Raw genomic sequence first — 25,290 nt, 5'->3', positions numbered from 1 at the left:
TTTAATGGTGTGCCTTTTGTTTTCACCTAAGAGCACTGATGATACTTTAACTTTCAAAATTTATTTTTATTTTTATTTGAACATTAAGTATCACAATAATAATAAATAAATGATGCATTAAAAACAATACAAAGTATTAAAAGAATTTCATTAAATGAACCACACTGGTTGATTAGATTAAACAAGCAAATAAGCTTCTTCTATAAATAACTCAATAGATTTGGAATGGAGCGAGGCTATATTATTTTCTTGTTACCCAACCCACACAAGTTTTGCGACACTGCATTTTCTTGCTTCAGCTTTTATTTGTTAAACTCATTTTACTCAATTCATGTGTTTAATCATTTCCTTCCACCAAAAAGATATTATGCTCTTACACTAACTTGTCCGTTGGAAGAAATGAATCATCCATTGCCCCCAACAAGTTGAACCGCAAACGACATCCTTATGTATACACTTACTTTCTCTCTCCCATACCACCACCAGACTCCCTCCATTTATCATTTACAAAATAATAATACAAGAAACCAAATCATCATCAACTCAAATACCCCTACATCACAATTGTAACTCAATCCAAACCCTATTGTTCAAATATCAGATTAATTCGACCACCATCCAATGTAATTAACAAGCGCAAACGAAGCAGCACAATACGAAACCTGACCTGCACAAAATTTTGGTTGCCTCATCTTCCTTCAGTTCCAACTACAACCTAGCCAGCAGAAAATGCACCACTATGGGGAAACCAGATTCCGAGGGGATTGGGTAATGCAACTTTAGGTAACATAACAATGGGATGCCAATTGGTCCTTCAATCTTCCTCAAAGCTTTGCCAAACATGTTTTCAAATATTTGTTCCACATAAAATTTTCCACTTTTTTTTTTTTAAGAAAAAAAGAATCATTCATCATAATGCATTGACCAAACTTAAGCTAAGCAACCACCACGAGAAAATCTCTATTGTTTTCAAGGCAACTAGCATACCAAGAACAATCTTCTACTACCAGATGCAGCAATAGCTGAACGCCAGAATTTGTTTAAAGCAAGAAAATGGAACATCTGCCTAGGGAATACCACACTATTCATCAACGGGAACTGCCAACTTCAGATCCATCCTCTGGATGAAGAAATCTTTGTCCAGCTAGTATCGATCAGAACGCCTGTCAAGAAGGTATATCACAAAACACCCAAAAAATCAATATCAAGGTGAGCCAGAATATGGAGATATCGGTATGTATGTACTCTCGCACAGCGACACAGATAATAGTAGGCAACTGGGCCAAAACTAAAGCAACAGCTTATTACATTGTACAAGAATGAAGGGGATAAAACAAAAGTCACAAAGCAAGAGTACTTGACCAACCCAGCACAGGCCACGACTGCTACCTCACAAAAGAGTTGGGAAATGATAAAGGTAGAGTATCTACCACGTGAGGAAAGAAAGTGAAATAAATAACGGCTAAGAGAAGGGGAAATGGTAAGGTATATAATAGACAGCATCAACAAGACAGTCATTCCCACACCACATCCACATCGAGGGGCAAACAGAAGCAACAAAGAGAAAGTAAGGCTTTAGATATCGAACCTGTGGCGATCATAATCTCTCGAGCGTTCTTTAGATCGGGAACGAGATCTCCGGCGACTCCTTGAGTCATAGCTGCGAGTACTGTCCCTCTCTCTCTCACGTTCACGATCATAACCACGGTGGCGATCATAGTGCCTATCACGATCTCTGCCCCTGTGATCATAATCCCTTCCACGTTCACGGGTCTCACTTTTATCATGATCCTTGCTGGATTCTCTGTCACCGTCTCGGCTTTTCCGATCTCTTGATCTGAATAAAACTAGGAACTTATCATTCCTACACCACCAGAAAGCTGAGAGAAAAGAGAGCTGCTATCATGTTGTAACAAAATTTCACATCTACCTTCTGTCCTCTTCATGGGTTTTTCGCTTCTTGTCCCTTTCTTCCTGTTGATGATAAAAAAGAAATAGATTTAATATAAAAAACTGATATCATTGCAGTCAAAAATACAATTGAGATAAACAAACATATCCTTCCCCAAAGTTGCAAATCAATTGAAGAAACTGCACTCCATCGATCTCTCTCTTTTTCAAAAAGGGTACATGTAAAAGTTGGAAATACAGTTTCCAAATTGTGTTACTATTACAGGTAAGGGGCAGAGAATACCAGAAAGACCGTATTTGGTCTATGCCATACCAAGTAAGTGTAAGTTAGATCAAAGATCACTTGTAAGTGTAACTCAAATAGCAACTGCTAAGATACCTTGGTTGCAGCATACTATATTAACACAGACTCGTCTTTTTTGGTAATAGAACAAGTATCTTTCACCGATAAATCACCCAATAAGGTACAGCCATCAAATGAGATAATACGATAGGAAAGAAATAAGAAATCACCTCACAATTTAAACAAAAGGGTCCCCAAAAAAACCATGTCTGGCAGTCAAAGAGACTGCCACTGGAAACTCTAGAAGACAAAATATAATAGAGGTTCAGCTTTGAAGATGCCAAAATACCTCCACCATATGACAACACATACCACATTCATTGATCCAATTGAGAGCAACAGAAAGAATCTCCGACGCACCAAACTCATATCTTTGGGGTTTGAAAAGCCAAAACACCGCTAACTAAGCTGCATCTTAGTAAAGCTAGGCATATTATACTTTGCTTATTGCTATTCAATAAAAGCTTATCCTTCCAATTTTTAAGCATTAACTTTTTATTCCCAGATGGATCTGATCAACTGACTTCCCCTCATTAGTTTCCATTTCTGCTTGAGAGAACTTGGAACAGCAAAATATCAAATCTAACTGCCGTCAGGCTAACTCACCTTTCAGTTTCCTCAAATCTCAAATATGTTGTGGACGAGCAAGCATTTTCATCAACAATCCAACACTTGAAGTATCCAGAAAATGACTCTTCTACTAGGATAAGAAAAACTCACAGGGGACAAGTAAACTGAGAATCTCTATAGAAGAAATTGATAGATTATGGCATCACCTGAACCAAAATATTCAGAGCACCAACTTAGGTACTGAAGGTATTGGTGATCATTTATAACAAGCAAAATAACAAGTTGCTAGAAACACAAGTGCACAGAACAATTAATGGTGCCTTAAGTTCACTAGTATTTTAAAAGGAAAAGGCAGAATAAACAAGTATCCCACTTTAAAATATAAAAAACAACAATTTATGAGAATCCACACTAGATGTTGAAGCACCTTTAGTAAACAAGCAAAACATCATACTAATTCCCAAAAAAAAAAAAAAAAGGAGTGAATAGGGCAAATTGTAGATTATACATTCATACCTGAAGCTCAGCTAGCTTTTCGCGAATTAGCATATACCCTAAGTGGAGCTTTCCACCAAAATGGTCGGCTAGACGTCGATCACTGAAAAGCTCATAAGAAAAACTCTCGTCATGACAAGCTCATGTACGATATCATTAATGAATGGTAATACAGTGGCCTGATAAATTTTCTAGTTACAATAGCATGATCGATAAGCATAAAACAGAAAATAACGCACATTATTTAGCTGCAAAAGTTATCCGCGTAAAACTGGGCCCAAAAGCCTGCTGGTGACAAGGAGGTATAATTGCCAGGTCAAACAATGAAGTACTGGAACCCATATAACTACGTTCTCAACCCAATGCTAGGAAATACATTTAATAACTCAGAAGATCAACAAAACATTTACCTGTCATAAACACTCAAGAATGCTCCGCAAATGTCACAGACACGAAGCTTCTGATCAGTCTGCAAGTGACCAGAATATATCAGTGTCACAAAACACATGCAATCCTTATCATACCAATCTTCACATTTCATTTAAAGAAGAATAATTTGACATGTTTCTTTGGAATGGGGATCATAACAGCAGACTTAGTACTTTCCGATAAACAGAAAGAATCCTCCAGGGTAGAATTGTAACTCACATCTAAACTAACCCCATATTTTCCATTAAAACGGAAAAACCATAACTAGTCGAAATAGCATCCAAACATACAACAACCCAAGGGAAACCTGGAACGGCAGTAAAAAATTATCAAATCAAAATTGTCAGAATAACAGAAACTGTACTCACAATGCGCACATCAGCAGCTGTGTACTTTGAGGAATCAGTTGCAGCTTCCTGTCGTGGTGGCAGCTGCATCAAATGCCGGCAAGAAAAAAAATAGTCAAATTCAAGCACAGATTGAAAATTTTGGCATGTTGAAAACAAAAAAAGTGGCAACTTGAGACATCAAGAGACAGAATAGAAAAATAGCAAGGATAACAACATGAAGCAGATCCTGACATGAGCAACATTTCTAAGTTAAACTCAAGGAAGTAGATGCAAACCTTTTTGAGTGCTTCAGCCTCTTCCAATGCTTTCTGTGCTTCATCCACCATTCCTTGTTCACCTGAATAACGTACCAGATGCACAAATTGAAGATAGTGTTAGTATGGCCGAATCACAACATATCAAATAGATTTAAGCAGAGAGGTGGTGTCACTTAGTATCACCAACATTTTCCAACAATCACATTACAGGAAACTATATTAAATAATTTTTAACAAAACTCTTCAAATCTAGGTACCCTAAACTTACATCCATACAAACCCTCAAGGCATTCAATGCTACCAGACAAAATAAACCCATCCTTTGAATGGAATCAAAAGGATCCAGCTGGTTTGCAGCATATGGTCATATAAAATGACAAAAAGAAATACAGATATCCACCTTAAGTATAAACTACGAGAGGCTACTACTTCATATGCATAAGTAAGAGAATAAATTTGAAAACCCCAAAAATATTTTAAAACACCACCGCACAGTACATGTTTTAATCAGTCTCATTCATATTGTGTATTAATCACCTGATATCAAGCTAAACCATGTACATGCTTTAAATATTTAAAAAAAATCTTACCAAGATCTTCAGCTTTTTTTAGCTTCTCGTTAATCATATCTTGAATGTGCGGATCTGGAAGAGCTGCTGGCAAGGGTGCCAATTGTGTATTATTTGTCAGGGGCTGCGGAAGAGATGCACGATCCTTGTTGAAAGCATCTAAAAGAAGCATTGCCTGCCATCAAACAACAATTCATGTTTATCCTTCTAGTACATCAATTTCATTGATACAAATAAAATAAGTTTCTCAAAGCCTTCTAAACCTGTTTGTCCGCTCTTTTAGTTCTTAGTTCTTCAACCTCTTCAAGAGCACGAATCTTCATGTCCGTCTTGCCTTCAAGATCTATAATATCAAATATTCAGTAGCATCATCAGATGAGTATCATGGAACATAACCAAATACCCAAATACACAACATTTACTTCTATACACGTAAATGATTTTTGTGGGTAACACAGGTGATTGCTCAGGCTACCCATCACAACAGATCAAGTGAACAAGGGTTCTAGCCAATAAAACAGGAGAGAAAGCATAGAGAAAATTGTAAATACCCAAATACACAACATTTACTCCTATACACGTAAATGATTTTTGTGGGTAACACAGGTGATTGCTCAGGCTACCCATCACAACAGATCAAGTGAACAAGGGTTCTAGACAATAAAACATGAGAGAAAGCATAGAGAAAATTGTTTGTCAACTCAAGACTTTCTACTTCGTATAATTCCAACAAACCTATTAAACCCTCAAATTATAATCATAACAATGATGTCCAAATTAACCTAAGTGCATTTCAGCATTACATAAAGAAAGTCATCTAAAGTGAACCATGCATTCTGATTAGAAACACAGAGGCAATTGATAAACTTACCAAATTGATCAGCTTCTTTCAACTTCTCTTTAATTTGCTTTGACAACTCAATATTCTCCAGAGTCTGCGAATCCACAGTGCTTACTGACCATATAGTTGAATGAACGAAAGGGCCAGAGCAGGAAGATGTTGCAATACAGAAAGATACCTGAGTAACTTCTGATACAGAAATTGCGATAGCCGCTTTAGCATCCTCTTCATCCAGTCTCTTCAGAGCCCGGGCAATTTTACGATCGCATTCAACAATAAGTCTGTCTATGTTATCCTCTAAATCCCTGTCATAATTATCAAGACCCTTTGCTTTTGCTTCCTCATATCTGAAGAAGGGTTAAAGGATCACAAGTGGAAATCCAGGTTCCAAGAATGTATTACATAAGTATGAGTCCTGATCATGCAAAAGTATCTGACATTTTACGATACGAACAAATACTTTCATAAGCAACAGCTTGATGCAGAGTAAACCTCCTGCCTCTAAGCGAGGACTTATCTTGTTCCAGAAACAAATACTTTCATAAGTAACTGCAATGGTGCAACAAATGTCCAGGCTCTAAGTGATGAATTCTCTTGCACCAGATACTTGAAAACAGTCACAGAAAGATCTGTCAATCATAACAGCATAAAAATATAAAATCCTTCTTCCATTTTAGCTACACCAACATCAAGATGTTTGACAAATGGAAGTCTCATTTCAAGAAAGAAAAAGCAATTTCCCAAGAAGGTTGTTTGGCCTACCATACTAAGAAGGAATTTAAGTATAAAAAATGCCAATGCATTAAGGCCAGTAAATTATTGCCTAAGAAATTTCAGTGATGACATCGGACAGCTTCCCAACCAAGTATCTGAAAGTTTTCCTGCTCTAATTACCCAAAATATAGATTCCAAATTATAATTGCAAAACTTAACGGATAATTACATTATCTCCACGAACACACAAAATAACAAAAACAAAAGTTGCATGGTTTTATCAGATAAAGGATACTCTTTCCTCAGCTGCAATGAATGCACCTTGGGGCACGGTCCCTTATCCATTTTCTACATCAGAAACAAATAACAAAATCAATGGACAGAAAAAAATGCATTTATTTAATAAACCAAACACCACTAGTAAATAAGGATGATAAAAAAATTTCAAAACCACCCGAACCAATTCGAATCAAACCGTTACAAACCAGGATAATGTAGAGTAAACCGTACTAATTGGTTTGATGTAAGTCTAGAACTAAAAAAGCGGCAGAAAATCGAACAGTCAAATATATATAATATTTAATGTTTTAAGGTACCTTAAAAATTTTTTAGCTGTATATTGTGTATTTGACTTCAATTCTTCCAAAAACTTGCGACTCTTTATTACTTAAGACTTTTAAGTATATATGTATAACTTACTACTTTTGTCACTTAAAATTTTTGAACTATATATAACTTCCTACTCTTTGTTAGTGTGGATGTCTTATTTTTTATAAGTGTTAAACAGCATAAAACAGCAACTTTCAGTTTTTGTTACGAAATTAGCAATTTGAAGAATTGTTTAGTAAAACTGCCAATGGCAATTCAATTTGAAAAATAGTTTAGAAAAAAACTAAGTCAGCACCGTGATCACCCCTCTCAAACCCACAAAATTCTCAAACTTGATTTTCTTCATTATGCGAATTCATAAGCATAAGACTTCACATCGTACCCGGATTCATCATTAGAAATACTCAAGCATTACTGAAGCGGTAAACCACCAAACTTATCCTAGCAGTAAAATATCAATTAACGGAAAAAGCTTCAACAAACACAAAATAGTAAATAAAATTCGTACAGTGAGCTGGAAAAGCTCGTGAGGGCAAAGGCCGGCGAGGAAGAGGCGGCAGACATCACGATCGTAGTACTTCCGCGTCACCTCCTGTGCGTCGCCGTTTCGATTCGCTCCCATCAGTACATCCAGCTGCTTCCTCAACGCATCCATTGCTTCTCCTTCTCCTATCCTATACCTTTCCCCACTGTCAGAACCAGCGAAAATGTTTCGGTGTATTAGGGTTTGGTTTCGGGGAAGAAAAAAGTGGGTTTCTTATGTGAAGAACACTCATTTCTTTCCGCGCCTGATATTTATGTAAATTACTTATAGACCCTTAAGAACTTGGAAATTACCCATAGCGCCTTGTAACCCCTGCCTTGGTAATTTCTTAAATAGATCCTAATTGCAAGAAAATTTCATTTATTTGTTTTTGTCCAATAAATAGGTTTATTCATTAATTAAAATTTATTGAATTTACTGATATTATTAAAATAATAAAATAAAAAATTATATTTACTCTTAATTGACTTATTACTGACTTATTGTATTAAATAAATATTTTCTAATCAAACTACTTTTAAATATTTTTATATTTGCTAATGCATGTGGGAGATACCCCTAAGCCATCAACTACTCCTTATAAGCCATAAAATCATACTCCAAGAAGGGCTCAGCTATCTTCACCACATCACGCTGGAAGTCCATTGACTTCTTGAACTCCAGGAGATGTTTGGCCCAATAGGCTTCCAAGTACCATTGACCCTCCTTAGTATTAGGAAAATCAAGTCTAGGTTGATCAGTTGCCTTCCTAATTGCTTTGACTTGACCAACAGTCTCCTTCTACAGCTTCTTTAAATCCCTTTTTGCTTGCTGGTAGCGAGACACAACCTCCTTCTTTGTCTTCTTCAGCTTGACAATTTTAATTACTTGACGCTCTACCTTTTTTTTCTCCAATTTCTGCCTCGGCATCCCCTTTAGTAGCAGGAGGAGTCACCTAGAGGCATGAGAAAAACTCCTCGCACAAAGAGGTCGCCTGAAACACAAGAAGAAAATCAAGAAAGTACTCAAAGAAACGAAAAAAGTAGCGAAAAAGACTAAGAAGAAGTACCTTGACCAAGTATGTGGATATCATCCTTTCAAGCTCCTCTTGAGTAACGAAGGCCATGATGCGTCTATCCCTGAAGTAAGCATCTCCCACATAAGCTTGGCCACCAAGGGGGAGTCCTTCTCCTTCCCCTACTCCAAGGATTGGCGAATGTACAAAATGTCTGAGGAAGCACGAAAAGATTTGAGGGTCCTATAGAGACTTGCACTAAGTACTACAGCCGTATTTCGTCGGCAGGAGATGTAGGTCCTTTGTGCAGTTTTAATGGGTTTGGCAAGGTAGTTGACTGATTGAATTGACTCGCGAGAATCGTCATATGAAAGTCACTTAAGGCTTGGTCAGCATGACTAGGATTCCTGATTGTGATAGTACGAGATTAGTTCTCAGACTTGAGAAATCATGGCAACCGCGTGCATAAGAAGACTACATCTTAGATCTGGCAAGTGGAGACTGTGGCGCAAGACATGGTTATCACAAGCCTTATCTAGTGCATTCTATATATAGCGAGAACGATAGATTTCAAGATAGAATCTATCTCCTGTTAGTATATGATAGAAAGTTCTCCTATGCACTCCGAGATGATTTAGACTTTTCGAGTCTATACCCAAAGCGATTGATTGAGTGAGAAGGGATTTCCTACGACGATCAGTAGAGTAAACACATCTCAAGTTTCAAGCATAGTTTCTTAATCAAGGATAGAAACCGACGCCCAATTACATACCCTAGATTAAGGGCAGACGACGATTGAAAGTAAGAATGTACTCATATGAACTCGGAACCTAAATGTTCACGCCAACATTCACCTAGTCTCTAGTGTCATGGATCATTGCTAGACGATCACCCATGGTAAGAGGCATTTTTTATTATGGAATAATTAGAAATAATTAATTTAATTTAATTTAATTAATTGTGTTAGTCACACACGCTCAAGTCTAGCTGAGGGTGAATTTAAAGGGTCACTCACGAATCATTGTGGAGATGATGGAGACGGTTACCAAACCATTGCCAGCTTTCCTATTGTAAAGCCACGGATACACCATCCATATCCCCACTTACCAAAATATTCGTGGTCTTTTAATTATATCAGTTGTCTTTTTTCTTACAGATAGGCTTCCGTTACATGATTCAAAAGTTATTTAAGCGAAGCGAAGTAAACAACAGGAAATGGAGACGAAGGATGAGGGATTTTCTCATCCAACGCTTCCATATGATTTAATTGGTAGATTGGAGGATATGAATTATTGGGAAGAGTGGAGTTGTCCATGGACATTTGATGAAGAGCAAATGTGGTGGGTTGGAGTGCTTGGGCAGTGCTATCAACTTGCTGAAGATGGTGCTGCATCTACCTACTTTTTGGGAACATGATGTATGAGCTTAAAATGAATGAAAGAGCTCCCTCAAATCCATGAATTTGAATAAATATGTTCTTTGTTTTTGAAGGTTTTTGGTGATGATAAACTTGTCACTTGATTTCCATCTTATCTGGAGATGAACATTTGCTTCTACACCAATTTACATTCCTTATCTCAGTCCCAAGATTTGCATTAATTGACAGACTCATAAGTCAGAAACAGATGAGTGTGCATTGGATGTGGGAGTAGTAAGAGAGCAGAATTGTATGGCAAAATTCACAAAGAGAGACACTAATTCATTGGCATGTTGCCTGCTTGGATACTACCTGGGTGGGGTTGAAAGCAGTTGGATTTTGAATTTTGATGGCATATTTCTCTTTTTGGTATTATTATGTCCACATTCAATGGCTTATAGACCAACTTAGCACAACCTAAGTGGTGTTGGAATGGGTGGCCAAAAAGCCAATTGGATTAACGGTTTTGGGAACTATTCAAGCGATCTTTATTTAAGTAATATTGTCCCGATGAATATGGTAAGTATTCACCTTGGTACATGTGTCTATTGTGCTTATCAATTACGTTAAGCATTACTTTGATATCACAACAGATGTCCACAGACCATTTTAGATAACCCATATAGTTAGTTTGTGCATTAGATGACGATTGTGAAATCAACTTTTGAGGGTTGATATGAAACGTTTTAAGTCAAAGACCTCGAGACTGGGCATCGAAAGTTCTATTGAGATTTGCACTAAGTAATGCATTCAATAGATAAGTGTCGTGCTTCATCGGTGATAAATGTTGGACGTCTATGCAATTTTAGTGGGTTAGTTGATAAGATGGTCAACTGACTGAACTGACTCGAGGGGATCGTCATATGGAAACCTTGGAGGCTTGGCTGGTATGACTTGAGACATCGGCTCCAATAGTACGGGAATAGTCCTCAAACTTGAGGAATCACGGTAGTCACGTGCATACAATGACTATATTTGGATTTGCACGAGAGGTGATTGTGTCATAAATATGATCATCATAAACCTTGTCTAGTGCAGTCGGATTATGTAGTAAGGACAGTGAGTTCCAGAAAGAGGATCCATCCCCTATCTATTTGTGACAGAGGTATCTCCTATGCACTTGGAAACGCGTTTATGCTTTATGAACCTGTGGCCACAGTAGTTGATTGAATAGAAAACAGAGGTTCCTACGTTGAGCAATGTGGTCTCAAGTATTAAAGCATAGATGCCTAGTCCAGGATGGGAACCAACACTAAATTGCATACCCTAGACTAAGGCCAGAAGACTGTAGATGAAAGGATGGTACATGTATGAAATTGGGAGCCTAAGTGTTCACATGGATATTCACCTAGTCTCTAGTATCATGGACCTTTGCTAGACGGCAACCCATGGTAGCGATCTTTCTTGATCAATGATTGATTAGAAATGATTAATTAGATTGAATTTAATAATCGGTAGTGTTGGACACTAGCCCAAGTCTAGTTGAAAGATGAACTTAAAGAGTCACACACAAATCACTGAAGAAGAATAAGGAATTAATTTGGATGGATAGCCCAAGATCAAATTAATTGGATTAATTTAATTGAACTCAATTAATTAATAAACTAGATTTATGAATTAATTAAGATGTTTTAGGCTTATGTATTTAATTGGACTAAATGCATATTGCGCTCAATTTAATTGAATTTTTTATTAAATTGAATTTAATTAAAATTCATTGGGCCTTGAATTTATTTTAAATTCGGCCCAAAATTGAGGCCCACTAGCCAATTGGTGGAAGAAAAGTTGACTAAAAAATTGCACTTTTGAAATGTGCAAGTTTGACCATAATTAGAACTATCTCTATCCCCCCCCCCCCCCTCCCCCGGCACTTGGTGAGAGTTTGACCTTAATCTCTTCTAGCAAAGGGATCAAGGTCTCGTTCGTTCTGGTATGGTGTGGACTTTGCTTTAGAGGATTTCAATATTGGGATCTTGAAGTGAACGATTCTCAATTGGGAACTTGAATCGAAAGAGGTATTCTCGTTTTAAGTTTATGCATCTCTTTTGTTTTATAACCATAGCCTTGTGTGAACATTGTTTTCCCTTTTTCACACTGCATTGAACGCTCGGGAACACCCCTTGGTTGGATCGCTTTATTTATTTTATGAATGAGGTTTTAATTTTTATGCTATTATTTCGTCTCTCGCTTCCCCTAGCGCTTTTCCGAGCCGACTCGCTTGTTGTATTTGGGTTATAATAATTATTTGAATAATTACAATATACAATTTAGCCTTTACAAAACCTATTGTCTGCAGATCATCATTCAACATCTTTTTGAGGTGTTAATCATCAAAAGATTATAGTAATGACAATCAACAATTACATATAAAGAAGTTAAATTTACCAAATATACAAAATACAAAGACAGGTAGTAGAGTGACAAAAGTAATTTACCGAACCATTGCCAGCTTTCCTATTGTAAAACCACGGATACACCATCCATATCCCCACTTACCAAAATATTCGTGGTCTTTTAATTATATCAGTTGTCCTTTCTTCTTACAGATAGGCTTCCGTTACATGATTCAAAAGTTATATAAGCGAAGCGGAGGAAGACAATGGAAGGAAGAAACAACAGGAAATGGAGAGGAAAGATGAGGGATATTCTCATCCAACGCTTCCATATGATTTAATTGAGAGATTGGAGGATATGAATTATTGGGAAGAGTGGAGTTGTCCATGGACGTTTGATGAAGAGCAAATGTGGTGGGTTGGAGTGCTTGGGCAGTACTATCAACTTACTGAAGATGGTGCTGCATGATATATGAGCTTAAGATGAATGAAAGAGCTCCCTCAAATCCATAAATTTGAATAAATATGTTGTTTGTTTTTTAAGGTTTTTCGTGATGATAAACTTGTCACTTAATTTCATTCTTATCTGGAGATGAACATTTGCTTCTACACCAATTTACATTCCTTATGTCAGGTCCAAGATTTGCATTAATTGACAGCCTCATGAGGTCAGAAACAGATCAGTGTGCATTGGATGTGGGATTTCAGTAATATATCCTCAACAACATAAACATGAAATTAGAATAAGCAGCTGTACAAATTGATATTATGAGAATTAAGTTTCCTTGATTTCAATGTCTAAGCAAATCACACACACTTACACTCTCATAAATCAAAATAATCTAAGTATAATTCTGCAAATCCTGCCATCTACGCCCATCCTCATATGCAATTACCAATCATGTGAAATAGGAGGACTCTCTCACCTGTTACCACCCAATATGCCAACACTAACTTACCATATTTGCTTTTGGGACAACAAGACATGCCTCCTTTTCTCTCATATATTTTCCAAAAATACCCAATTCACAATCTCCTCATTTTAATATATCTGGATTTTGTAACTCACTCAGATTTGTGTAATATTAAGAGAATCCAATACAGAAATTATATGTGCAAGAACTCTTTCTCTGTGTCTCTGTGTGCGTGTCTGTTTATATATATATCGGCTCTGCTGAAGGGGTGAACCTAAAGTACATCGCACGATAAATGGCATTGTCAAATGAAGAAACGGGAGAAGAGTACGATATGAATGCACACGTCTCACTACCGGAAGACTTAATTGAGAAGTTGAAGAATGTTAAGAATTGGGAGGAGTGGCCATGTCGATGGACGTTCGACGAGGAAAAGATGAGCGTGGTGTGGTTATGGCCTCACTGCATTGTTCATGACAAACCTCCACTTGTCAATCATGATTTTGAGATTCTTGTGCCAAAAGACCACGAACTGGATTCTCAAGAAATTAAACCGGAGGCCCCTCAAAAGAATGACGAGAAATAATTATTATTATTATGATTATTTTTGTAATTTTCATGGAATATTCATTATATTGGTGTTTCTTGATATACTGTCATTCCTCTTGACTTGAATCGCATCAATACATGGGATCAACAATTTATGCCAACTCTCAGCTGACTGATACAAATGAAGTGATTTTCTGCCCTTTTGGTTGTCATAAAATGCTGAAAAGAACATGAGTTTTCAAGAGCTCTGCTCTTTTAGCATCAAATTTATGTTCCTGTAAATTAACAGATGAAACACAAGCACATACCATGATGACGTGCTTCTTGATTCCAAAGACGTGCTGCGACACAAAATGTCAGATCCTGTCTGAACACTATAGCTACACTTACAAAATAGAATGCCGGAAGAAACTTCTTGGAGTAATTCTTCAATCATGAAAGAAGGCAAATTCTCATAGTTCATCCTGCAAAAGGGAAACAAGAAACAACTCAGTCTAGAGCTTTGAATGCACAACCAAAAACCTCTGCAACTTTGCAAGTTAGGCCACACCATTTCAACATCAAGACAAAGATTTTCTCAACATTGCAAGTTAGTGTCACTTTATCATGCAAGTTGACAACATTATCTTTGTCTCCAAGTTCGAGATGTGGGATTTTAGCCAAAGTATTGCAACATTAGTTTCATGTTTCGATCTTTAATTAGAGAGTCTGCAGTTAGTATCTTCACCATACATACAAACAATTAGGAATATAAAATAAGATAAGTGAAATACTTACATGATAGTCATCATCCAAGTAATCATGGCGGTGCTGCAAAACAATTTTCAGGTTTAAGATGTTACGTTCTGAGTGCAAAATGAATTGAATTACAAAGTACCAGATGGGCATAAATTTGCATATGAATGTCTCCACACAGAAAAAAAAATTACAGAATCGTATAAACCCGACTAGAGAAACGGCAGTGATTCCTTAAAACTCAACAAATCATGATGAGAATACAACACCTTATTCTCTAGCTTAAATTTCCATTATATTTTCAGTCTGATATAAGGTATTTTGACTAAGCCAAAGACCCAACAGCAACATTTTCCTGATGGTCCCATACCATAGCCTCTTAGACATATAAATACATGGCTGGAACTCAGAAGATGGAGAAGTAATAGAAGCATCAGGCATTGCTACAAGAATCATTTTCGAACCCGATAAACAAAACAGCACATAATACAAGGAATTAGTTCAGGTACAAAAGGGCAAACCTTCTTGTATCTTTCTCGGTAGCGCTCCCTATCCCGTGGCCTTCTGTCGTAACCCCTTTCGCTTCTCCTCCTTTCACCTTCTTCTCTTGCTCGTCGTGCTTCCTGCAAATAAAAGTCAGAAATACTTTTATTTTTCCATCTTTCGGTGCCAAATCAATCAAACTGACAGTTGGTTAGGCTATGACCTCTTCCTCTTTTGCTTTTCTCACTTTCTCTGCTTCCTCAAAGGCTTCCTTTTCAGCCTAAATTCCAGAATATAACACAAAAGAGTGTAGAAGAAGTTAGAAAGCTAGCACTACAATGTGCTTTTAAGATAGATTGGAGCAGAGGCCCACCTCCCTATTGGCAAAGACTTCCTCCACTACTTTCTTTGCGTACTCTGGATCATCACAAATCAGAATGTTGTCAAAAACGGAACCTGCTTTCACCTGCAACCATAGCAAAATCAAACACCAGTCAAAATCAAACCACAAAACATTGGCTCTGCTGAATGTAGGAGCATATGCTAAGCTAGCAAAATAAACGTGCAAATCTTTCTCACCTGCCAAACTTCAATACCGACATACTTGATGGGCTTCAGAACATAAAGATCTGGATCATCTTCAAATTCTGACCAAGGGAAAAACCAAAGGGAAACAGAAATTAGAACTCGAAAGCCAATGAAAACATATAATAGCTCAACGATACTGAAAACTGCAGCCCAGCAGGTGAATGACGACAAATGAGCTTTACCAGGATTATCAATCCATGGAATCCTCCATTTTCCTTTATAATTAGGGTTCTTGATTTTCTGCTTAACAAGAAACAGTGGTCATTGATGTGATTTAACAATGAACTAAGATTTGAGTATTGCTGCGTAGTGTTCAAATTATTTTGGCACCTTAGGCTTCCATGGTCCCTTGTAGGCTGGATTTGGAATTTTGGGTGGTTTCCATATACCATCCTCTTCTTCGTCCCAGTCATGAGGCTGCTCAGGATAAAATGAATAACTAAATGATCGTTTAATATAATGCTCTCTCATCAATGCTTCGAACAAAAATTGAGTTCTAAAGATGATCAACTGGAACTTGAAAGCACTTAAGAAAACTAAGCAGCCTCGTTCAGATTAAACAATCATGATCAAGGGCTCTTGGTAACCATATATGGCGGCATGCATGTGACATGTTGTGCAAATGAAACTTAACCTTTAGTGGATAAACTAACCTCCTTTGCTTTTGGATCAGGTATTTCTCGTGGAATAGAATCATATCCCTGCAATGTGATGCATATTAAAACAGAATCATAAACAGAAAATTAATAAGCTGTTGAGGACACAATAAAGCTGCAAAGTGCAATACCTCAGGCTTGACATGATTTGGATCATCTATATATTCTCTATCATCCCAGTCTGCAGGCTGTCATGATGGTTTTAGAAGAACATGTGAGTATAAACCCATTATACCATCAACTAGTTATTACTTTCTCATTCTCTGATTTGCAACAATACTCGCATGTAAACTTAAACAATAATAATATTATAGTAAATAAGAGGTATACAGAGTAATGTCCTAGGATAAATACACAAGGTCAAATTAAGGACAAAGGAAAAACAACTTAACCTCACATGAAATTAACTAGATATAGGTAAGAGTTGAAAGAATTTAAGCTGAAAATAACCTTTTTTGCATTCACATCTTTAATCTTGCGCGGAGGTAGGATATCCCAGTCGGTATACATGCTTCCTGAATCTCTTTCTCGACCATCAATCAGGACACTGTACGTTGCATCAGGGCGAAGAATGAATGTATAAAAATGGGTCAACTTGTCCGTTTCACATTGCAGGTCCTTCTTGATGGGGTAATTTTGACCCTGATATGAAAGTATGACGTGAAGTTTCTTGGTCTGTGTGCCACATATATCAGGTCCAAACATCATACTGACAACAAATAAAAGTTCCAAATGATTAGTGATCCGAAAATGGAATGTGGAGGAAATGAATTTATGCAAGAAACTGTCAGTATTCTGTCCTCATGAATTAGCTGTTAGCTGAAACTATCATCAGCTGCTTCTTAAACTTTGCATGTAGAGCAATACTGTAAAAATAAAACAATGATATTTTCATAAATGGAACCTCTAACAGGAAATCAAGTAACACAACAAAATGAACCTAGAAGACTGAAAAAATGAAGCATGATTGTGAGCATCTTTTGAAGAAATTATATTAGATGCAGCTTAGAACAGTTGCATACCTGTAAGGGGTGTCACCACCAAATTTCTTTTGATTAACATAACCAGAAAGAAGCTTTATGTAACCCCCACCACATTCTATGTCCTGCTCAAATCTAATAGAATATTGAACAACCAAAGTTCTGTTCTTGTTGGTGAACTCCGGAATCTTAGCAGATATGGCAAAATGCCTAGCATCAGTCGTGGTCTGAATACCTGAAATGAATTGGAAACATCAGAAAAGCAAGCTATTGAAATTGCTTTCCAATCTTATTTCAAATTCAATAACCAAATTGTTGATAGAAACTATAACGTAAAAGGAAAATCCAGAACCATAAGTTTAGTTTGTCTCGAACAACTTAAAATGCATAGTTGAAGAGGCACACTTCAAATAAGAAACTTGTTTGCGAATTTCATTTAAAATCAATAATTATCAGAGCAAACATATATATGAGTGAAGAGTCAAACCTTTATCATCAGGATCACCATGCCACTTCCCTGCTGTGTGTTTGAAAGATCCAGCTTTCCCTTCAATCTTTTTCCAATCAGACCTCACCCATCTACTTTGCCATCCATCTTTTCCAAACAGCAAAAGGTCGAAAAATAAATATTTCAACAAAGTAAAATCTGAACAATAATTTCTTCAAGAATTGGCTCACTTTTACAAAAATAACTGGTAAGAAGAAAAACTCAGCAAGGTTGACTCTAGTGCTCAACCCCATAATCAACTAGATATAAGCAAACGATCAAAACTTACTCAGCTTCAAAACTACAGAATAAAAGTCACAAAATCACCAATTTGTCTGTACTAGCATAATCACCAACAAAATGTAAACAGGCCCAAGACATCAATTCAAGCCCATTTCCAGCTTGAAAAATTCAATACAACTCATCAAAGATTCGTGGGCACCCACAAAAAACTTGATATATTCATTGATCATTACTGCTAACCAACGCAAGCTCCAACTATAAAATAACAAAAGAAAATGTATTCCGGAAAGAAAAAGGAGAGAATATGTTGGAAGAAGTTACCTTCAAAACGCTCCTCAAAAATGATTTCAGCAAATGAAGAGCAGAGGAGTGAAGCTGTTAGTAGCAGCAGAAAAGACGCTACTGAAAGTAGCTTGTGCTTAGATTTTGCCATTCTTCAACTTTGAGGCGTGGGATTTGCTTGTGGTTGGGGGAGGGGGAGCTCAATTATAGAAATCATGTTTGTGTTTTGACCCCATAATTTATGGTTTATTACGGTCGTGCCCTGTTTACTACGACTTCTTTATTGACTTTTGAAGTCCCCAACACGGCCCCTTTTCGCACGTTAGTCCCGATTCCTTCTAGTACATTCTCTGCCCCCACCCCCGACACCTTCGTCCCACTGCCCTTTTGAATTAAAAAAATTATATTTTAATATATATTTTAAATTAAATTAAACAGTTAAATTATATAAAATTTAAAAAATTAAATAAATTAATTATCTTATAAGTTGAACGATATTTTAAATAAAAATTACAAAAAAATAGTGCCATGATATCTAAACCACCACTTTGGATGTACAACACCTCTTTTCTTCATAACTAGTAATTCTATGTATGTGCATAATTTTTAAAAAATATTTAAAATAAAATATTTTTATAAATTATATTATTTATTTTTTTTATAATTAAAAATTACCTAAAATAAGATGAAAATGCACGAGAAAAAAAGAATTTCGAAAAGGTAGTTTTGAAAAATCACGAGGATGAAAGTTAAAATAACTAATAAATTTAAAAATTTTAAAAGATGACAGATCAAAATTAATTTGGACATCAAATAGACCCTCTCAAATAATATATAATATAGGTTGTATAGATATGTCATTGATGGTGTAAAAAATCGTAGAGGTGATATTTCATATAATTACAATAGAATATAAAATACAAGTCTCTCTTTTTTTTTCTTCTCTTTCACTTCTCACGTTTTTTGACTCCTAGGTGACTAAGTCTCCTCTTTAGCCCTCATTAGCGATTTTTTAGCTTCTGTTAAAATCCGTTTGTAACATTAATTTTTGTGGATAGTGTAGAGTCCATAATTCTCCAACAACAAAGCTGCTCGTCTATAAATAGGCTCAGCTCTATGTATTTGAAACACACCAAAAATCCGAGAGCCTCTTCTATCTGCTCTGCTTTCTCTCCTTCCTCTTCTGAGTGTTATTTTGTTCTAATTCTCCAACAACAAAGCTGCTCGTCTATAAATAGGCTCAGCTCTATGTATTTGAAACACACCAAAAATCCGAGAGCCTCTTCTATCTGCTCTGCTTTCTCTCCTTCCTCTTCTGAGTGTTATTTTGTTCGTTGTTCCAAGCTCTCTACCACGAGTGCGCGTGTCAGAGAGTTATAGTTGTGTTAACCTTGGGGAACGAAGGGTTTATATTATCTGCACCACGGTAGTATCAAAATTTCGCTTTCAAGGCAGTGGTTTTCCACGGCACAATCTTTTATTTTCCAACAGTTTTAAGCGAAATTCTTGTTATAATGGCTGTTCCTATTGCTAAAACATCGCCTGACCTCTCCAAGCTAAAGCCACTTGACGGTACCAACTACAAATGATGGTCACAAAAGTTGCTCATCTTTTTCGAACAATTGGATGTGGACTATGTGCTGTTCCAAAATCCATCGAAAACTCCAGCACAAATCTTTACTCTTGCCATTCCTGCAGCAACGATCTCCACAAACGGGACAACCATAAAATTTGAAGATGAGGCAAAACAGAAGTATGACAGAGACAATAAAATGATGAGAGGTTACTTGCTTAATCATATGAATAATTCTCTGTTCGACTTGTTTGTCAATTATAGTAGTGCCAAAGAAATCTGGACTACAACATGGGTGCTTGTTGGCACTGAAAAATTGTCTTTCTATGGTCGTCCTAAATGTTGCTCCACGTCATTTACAAACTTCTGACATCATCTTCCCTATTTTTTTATCATCTTGTTTGCTATGTGGTTCCCTACAAAGCGTATCCTTTCTTCTCCTAATTATTATGATTGCACAATGGGTTTTACTTGTTCTTTAATGCAGTTATTATGTTAGCTAGATTTGTGTCGTCTGTTTTGGTGAACATCTCAGAATCATATGTGAGCATTGTCTTCTCATTTTCTTTTATCAATGTGTACTTGCAACTACAGGTTCCAGTTGTACACTATATTCTTGATTCTCTCAAGTTGAAGTCCAGTGATGCAAAAACCATATGATCCTCTAATGTTTTATTTTTCGGATGACTCCAAAAATCTGTTATAATATTATTTAATTTTCTTACAGGTTGTGAGCTTGCATGTTGCTGCAGAAAAATTTGTATCCTTGATTCCTCTAATCATGTCTAAAGACGATTTACAATTTCCGGAAGTTGATTGGAAAAGAGAAACTACTGATGTTCCTATTGCTTAGAAGATCAAAATATTGGCTGGTACGCTGATCTTTCTCCTGTTCTCAATAATTTATTGTTGAATTCTTCAAGTGCAGCTCAGTCCTCTTCCTCCATGCCTGCAACACCAACGTCATCTTCCACAGCCTTTGTTTCTGTCACTTGAAGTCTGTATAAACCGTGTTTCTTTCTTTACATTTTTCTTATGTGTTTTGCACATTTGTTAGCTAGCTTAGGTGGCAGGTGACGTGGCGTCTGATTTGTTATTTTTGTTATTAGTTACTTGTACAGTTCTTTTCTCTTCACTGACCTCTGCTTCTTATATTTAAGGTACTGTTGTATCACTTTTCTGAATCTATGAGAAAGAAGCTTTATGATTCCATTCTCTGTGCCATGGATTCATTTTTAACATGGTATCAGAGCCATCAACTTGATGGTCTCTGCATACAAATCCTTTTCTACATTGTAATTGTTCTTCTACATTCGCTAAAACTGGATTTAGCATTTGATGAGCATGGAAAGTTAGGTGCTTGAAGCTCCATTCACTGATTGTATGGTGAGGACCTGGATCTTGAACACCATTTTTAAGGAATTGGTGAATGCTTACTTCTATGCAAGTTTGTCCAGATATCTCTGGTTGGAACTTGAGGCTCGGTACGGTGAATGTAATGGAACTTTACTTTTACAAATTGTAACGAGAAATTAGTTCAATCTCGCAATGTAATATGAGTGTAACGACATACTACACAAAATTGAAACAATTGTGGGATTAGTTGATATGCCTCATGCCCCCAGCCACCTGTTCATGTGGACTGTGCATCTGCGACTGCAACAAGACCAAGGCAGAACAAAATGATGCTGGTCAGTTGATACAGTTCCTAATGGGACTAAATGATTCATTCGACAATATACGCAACCAAATTCTAGTTCTGGAACCACTTCCCCTTTGTCAATAAGGTGTATTCCATGGTACTACGGGTTGAACGACAACAAATAGTAAATTCAGAATACTCTAAAGTAGGGGAGGCTTCTACTATGAGAGTGTATGAACAACGACATAGTGGTGGTCCTAAGAACTGTATGAGATGAAAGGGACTCGTAGAAAAACGTACCCTCCACTGTGAGCATTATAATAGGCCGGGATATAGCAAGGAGACTTGCTTCAAGCTCCATGGTTTCCCAGACTAGTACAAGGAACTACATGACCGGCGATGAAAACAGAGCACGACGAGGAAGGGGTATGCTGTCACTGAAACTATAGATACTTCACTTGCAAACGCTGGTCATCCTAATAGCAGTACTTAATTGATGTCAGAACTATTAGACGCTCTACGTATGATGCAAGGCAGAGCTCCTTCAGATCCAGCGAATGTACATTTCGCTCAAGTATCAGACATGGTAGGTATGGCTATGGAGTTTTCTAGTTTAGCAGACTGTGACTCTACCTCCTGGATCGTAGACACAAAGGCCAGCTACCATATGTGTGGTTATATGAAGTTATTCCAATCTCTCACTACACTCAAAACACCCAAACAAATTTACCTACCTGATAATACTTTCACCCTTGCTACACAAAGTGGTGATATTCAGCTTTGTCCTAAACTCACGTTGATAAATGTGTTGTTTGTTCCCAACTTTACTCATAATCTGCTCTCTGTATCTCTACTCTACGCTTCACATCATGTCAGTTTCTTGTTTCATGGATCTTTTTGTGTACTGCAGGACCTGAAATCTAACCATATCTTGGCTCTAGGGAAGCAACATAATTGGCTCTATCATCTGGAGCACAACTCCTTTGTTCCTGTTTTTGCAAATTCCAATCACACCTTTGTACATGCTTTATTTTCATCTTTAGATCATGGTAGTTTTACTTTGTGGCATCAGCGTTTAGGACACTCATCACCTGATGTAATGCAGCATATCAAATCCTTATGCATTCCTAAATCTCACAAAAGACATCTTTATAGCATTTGTCCATTAGCAAAGCAAACTCGCATTCCCTTTCATTCAAGCAATTCCTGTACTAACTCATGTTCTGAACTCATACATATTGACGTATGGGGTCCTTATAGACAGGCCATGATTTCAGGAGCTCACTACGTATTAACTATCGTTGACGACTTCTATAGAGCCACATGGACTTTTCTCATGAACCAAAAATCACAAACACTTCATACCTTGACTGTTTTCTTTGCTTAGGTACGCACTCAATTCAGCTGTAAAATTAAATCCACTAGAACCAAAAATGGCTCCGAATTCGTGAACTCTAGTTGCCTCCATCTCTTCCAAACTCTTGGCATTAGTCACCAAAAATTTGCATTTATACACCCTAACAAAATGGGGTAGTAAAGCGTAAACATAGGCATCTTCTACAAGTCGCTCGAGCTCTTATGTTCCAATCACACTTACCAAATAAGTTTTAGGGGGATTCCATCTTGACAGCAACTCACATTATAAATAAGCTTCCTACTCCTACCTTAGACTGAAAATCCCCGTTTGAAATTTTGCATAAATCATCCCCTAGATATGACACCCTTAAATCCTTTGGTTGTCTCTGTTTCGCTTCCAATTTTTACCCAGGGAGGTCTAAGTTTGATAAACAGGCGTTTGAATGTCTTCCTAGGATACTTGCCAAACCAAAAGGGCTACAAAGTGTTTGACATCCACAACAACAAGGTCATTTTCTCAAGAGATGTCCTTTTCTACAAAAATGTTTTTTCGTTTAAATTTGCCACACGAACAGAACAACGAACTCCACTTCCTCTGCCATCCTTTGTTGAGGATTCTTCTATTGATCCTGTGAGAGGTTCTTTTACTCCCACTATGAGTCACGAGTCCACTCAATCTGAACTTGTTCAAACTGATTCCAGTCCTGCTTCTTTACCTATTGATCCTCCATCACCTAGTCCTCTTAGACGCTCATAGAGGATCACATATCCACCTTTCTGGCTACGTGACTTCGTTAGTCATACTTCTCAGGTTCCTCCCTATAGCTTCACCTCCTCACACTATGCGTTTAAGACTGCTTTGTCTACGGTTCAGGAGCCTAGTTGTTACAATAAAGCTATGGAATTTGAGGAGTGGAGGCGAGCTATGAGGGCTGAAATTCATGCCTTAGAACAAAATCAAACCTGGGAGCTGACATATTTGCGGCCTGGTAAGAAACCGATTGATCGTAAGTGGGTTTATAAAGTCAAGCTTAACCCTAACAGCAGTATAGAACGCTATAAGGCGAGACTCGTTGCAAAGGGGTATAATCAAGTCGAAGGCGTCGACTATTTTGATTGTTTTTCTCCAGTCGCCAAAGTTGTTAAGTAAGGGTATTCTTGGCTGTGGCTACTAGTTTTCATTGGCCTCTACATCAACGCGATATAAACAATGCATTTCTTCACGGTTTCCGTGATGAAGATATCTTCATGGAACCTCCAGCCAGTTATGAGGTTCCTTTGGGCAAGGTTTGCAAGTTAAAACGTTCACTGTACGGCTTAAAGCAAGCATCTCGTCAGTGGAATCAAGAACTTACTGCTAAGCTTATTCAGTTTGGTTTTACTCAGTCATTGAATGATTATTGTTTATTCGTTAAAGGCTCTACTGATTTACTTGTCATTGAACTCGTTTATGTTGACGACTTGCTAATCACAGGACCATTGGAGGCGCTCATTGCTGAAGTTAAGAATTTTTTGTATGCTACCTTCAACATTAAGGACCTGGGATATGTCAAGTACTTCCTTGGCCTTGAAATTGCTCATTCCACAGTTGGTACTTTAGTCACACAACATAAATGCATTCGTGATATTATTGCTGATACTGGACTTGAGCACTGCAAACCAGTCTCCACTCCTTTGCCACTTGATTTAAAGCTCTCATCACACTCATCTCCTCCTCTTGTTGATCCAGAGCCATACCGCAGGTTAGTGGGTCGTCTCCTCTACTTGGGCTTCACTCGCCCCAACATTTCCAATGGTTCCCAGCAGTTGAGCCAATTCCTTCACGAGCTATGCCAAGTTCACAGGGATATTACGCTCTATCTTGTACGTTACCTAGCTGGCTGTCCAGAGTTGGGTTTGTTTATCCCTGCCTCTCCTTCTTCCACACTCACGGCATATTACGACACTGATTGTGGCAGCTGTGTGGATACGTCGGTCTCTCAGTGGGTATTGCATATTTTTGGGGGATGCTCTTATTTCATGGAAGACAAAGAATAGTCCATCGTTTCCAGATTGACAGCAGAGGCAGAGTACCGTAGTTTAGGTGCGACTGTATGCGAGCTTCAGTGGCTCTCTTATCTCTTGAAGGATTTTCATGTTGCAATCAGGACACCAATTTCTCTATATTGCGATAATCAGCCCGCCTTACATATTGTTGCCAACCCCAACTTTCACGAGCGTATGAAACATCTGGAGATTGATTGTCGCTTGGTGCGTGACAAGTTCAAATCTGGTTTTATTCCTCCTTCGCACATCTCTAGTAAGTTGCAGCTGGTAGACTTGTTTACTAAGTCCGTGTCTGGTCCGTCCGTCGCTACTTTCTTACCCAAGTTGAGCTTGTTCCCTTTCACCCACGCCCAACTTGAGGGGGGGGGGGGGGGGGGGGG

The 25,290-nt window shown here is 37.5% G+C and overlaps 2 protein-coding genes and 1 long non-coding RNA gene across 8 annotated transcripts; 1 reads left to right on the top strand and 2 right to left on the bottom strand.

The window, feature by feature from the left end:
• LOC105161225 (putative RNA-binding protein Luc7-like 1) lies at nt 807-7,855 on the bottom strand. 6 transcript variants are annotated; one of them, XM_011078846.2, is made up of 13 exons: nt 7,597-7,853; nt 6,775-6,827; nt 5,944-6,112; nt 5,796-5,859; nt 5,188-5,267; nt 4,946-5,099; nt 4,374-4,435; nt 4,117-4,179; nt 3,730-3,788; nt 3,341-3,422; nt 1,931-1,974; nt 1,589-1,837; nt 807-1,163 (listed from the first exon to the last, which is right to left on the bottom strand). In XM_011078846.2, the coding sequence occupies exons 1-13, from the start codon at nt 7,741-7,743 to the stop codon at nt 1,145-1,147; spliced, it is 1,245 nt and encodes a 414-aa protein (XP_011077148.1). In that variant the 5' UTR covers nt 7,744-7,853; the 3' UTR covers nt 807-1,144. The 6 variants fall into 6 exon arrangements, 3 of the variants coding, with proteins under 3 accessions (XP_011077148.1, XP_011077149.1, XP_020548796.1); XR_847757.2 differs by lacking the exon at nt 807-1,163 and adding an exon at nt 2,861-3,030 and having other exon boundaries at nt 1,745-1,837; nt 7,597-7,855; XR_002286889.1 differs by lacking the exons at nt 807-1,163; nt 1,589-1,837 and adding an exon at nt 3,559-3,607 and having other exon boundaries at nt 1,925-1,974; nt 7,597-7,855.
• Nucleotides 11,926-13,799, top strand: LOC110011877. Its single transcript, XR_002286961.1, has 2 exons — nt 11,926-12,058; nt 12,590-13,799. It is a non-coding gene; the product is annotated as an uncharacterized LOC110011877 (long non-coding RNA).
• Nucleotides 13,961-18,490, bottom strand: LOC105161224 (calreticulin-3). Its single transcript, XM_011078845.2, has 14 exons — nt 18,333-18,490; nt 17,769-17,876; nt 17,324-17,516; nt 16,752-17,010; nt 16,433-16,489; nt 16,299-16,346; nt 15,976-16,062; nt 15,828-15,885; nt 15,637-15,704; nt 15,431-15,523; nt 15,281-15,337; nt 15,096-15,197; nt 14,617-14,649; nt 13,961-14,303 (listed from the first exon to the last, which is right to left on the bottom strand). The coding sequence occupies exons 1-14, from the start codon at nt 18,442-18,444 to the stop codon at nt 14,292-14,294; spliced, it is 1,287 nt and encodes a 428-aa protein (XP_011077147.1). The 5' UTR covers nt 18,445-18,490; the 3' UTR covers nt 13,961-14,291.

The sequence above is a fragment of the Sesamum indicum genome, linkage group LG4 (genome assembly GCF_000512975.1).
Source record: "Sesamum indicum cultivar Zhongzhi No. 13 linkage group LG4, S_indicum_v1.0, whole genome shotgun sequence".
Lineage (NCBI taxonomy): Eukaryota > Viridiplantae > Streptophyta > Magnoliopsida > Lamiales > Pedaliaceae > Sesamum > Sesamum indicum.
The sequence above is the reverse complement of the archived record's forward strand: the minus strand, read 5'-3'. Positions and strand labels throughout refer to the sequence as shown.

What these genes read in the sequence shown, in the direction of transcription:
- LOC105161225 (XM_011078846.2), bottom strand. Translation starts at nt 7,743, where the DNA reads ATGGATGCGTTGAGGAAGCAGCTGGATGTACTGATGGGAGCGAATCGA. An exon ending in ACGAGCTTTTCCAGCTCACT is followed by an intron (nt 6,828 to 7,596) that starts GTACGAATTTTA and finishes TTTCTGATGTAG; the next exon opens with AAAATGGATAAGGGACCGTG. An exon ending in CAGCTGCTGATGTGCGCATT is followed by an intron (nt 3,789 to 4,116) that starts GTGAGTACAGTT and finishes GGTCACTTGCAG; the next exon opens with ACTGATCAGAAGCTTCGTGT.
- LOC105161224 (XM_011078845.2), bottom strand. Translation starts at nt 18,444, where the DNA reads ATGGCAAAATCTAAGCACAAGCTACTTTCAGTAGCGTCTTTTCTGCTG. An exon ending in TTTTGAGGAGCGTTTTGAAG is followed by an intron (nt 17,877 to 18,332) that starts GTAACTTCTTCC and finishes TGTTTGGAAAAG; the next exon opens with ATGGATGGCAAAGTAGATGG. An exon ending in GAAAAGCAAAAGAGGAAGAG is followed by an intron (nt 15,198 to 15,280) that starts GTCATAGCCTAA and finishes TTTTATTTGCAG; the next exon opens with GAAGCACGACGAGCAAGAGA.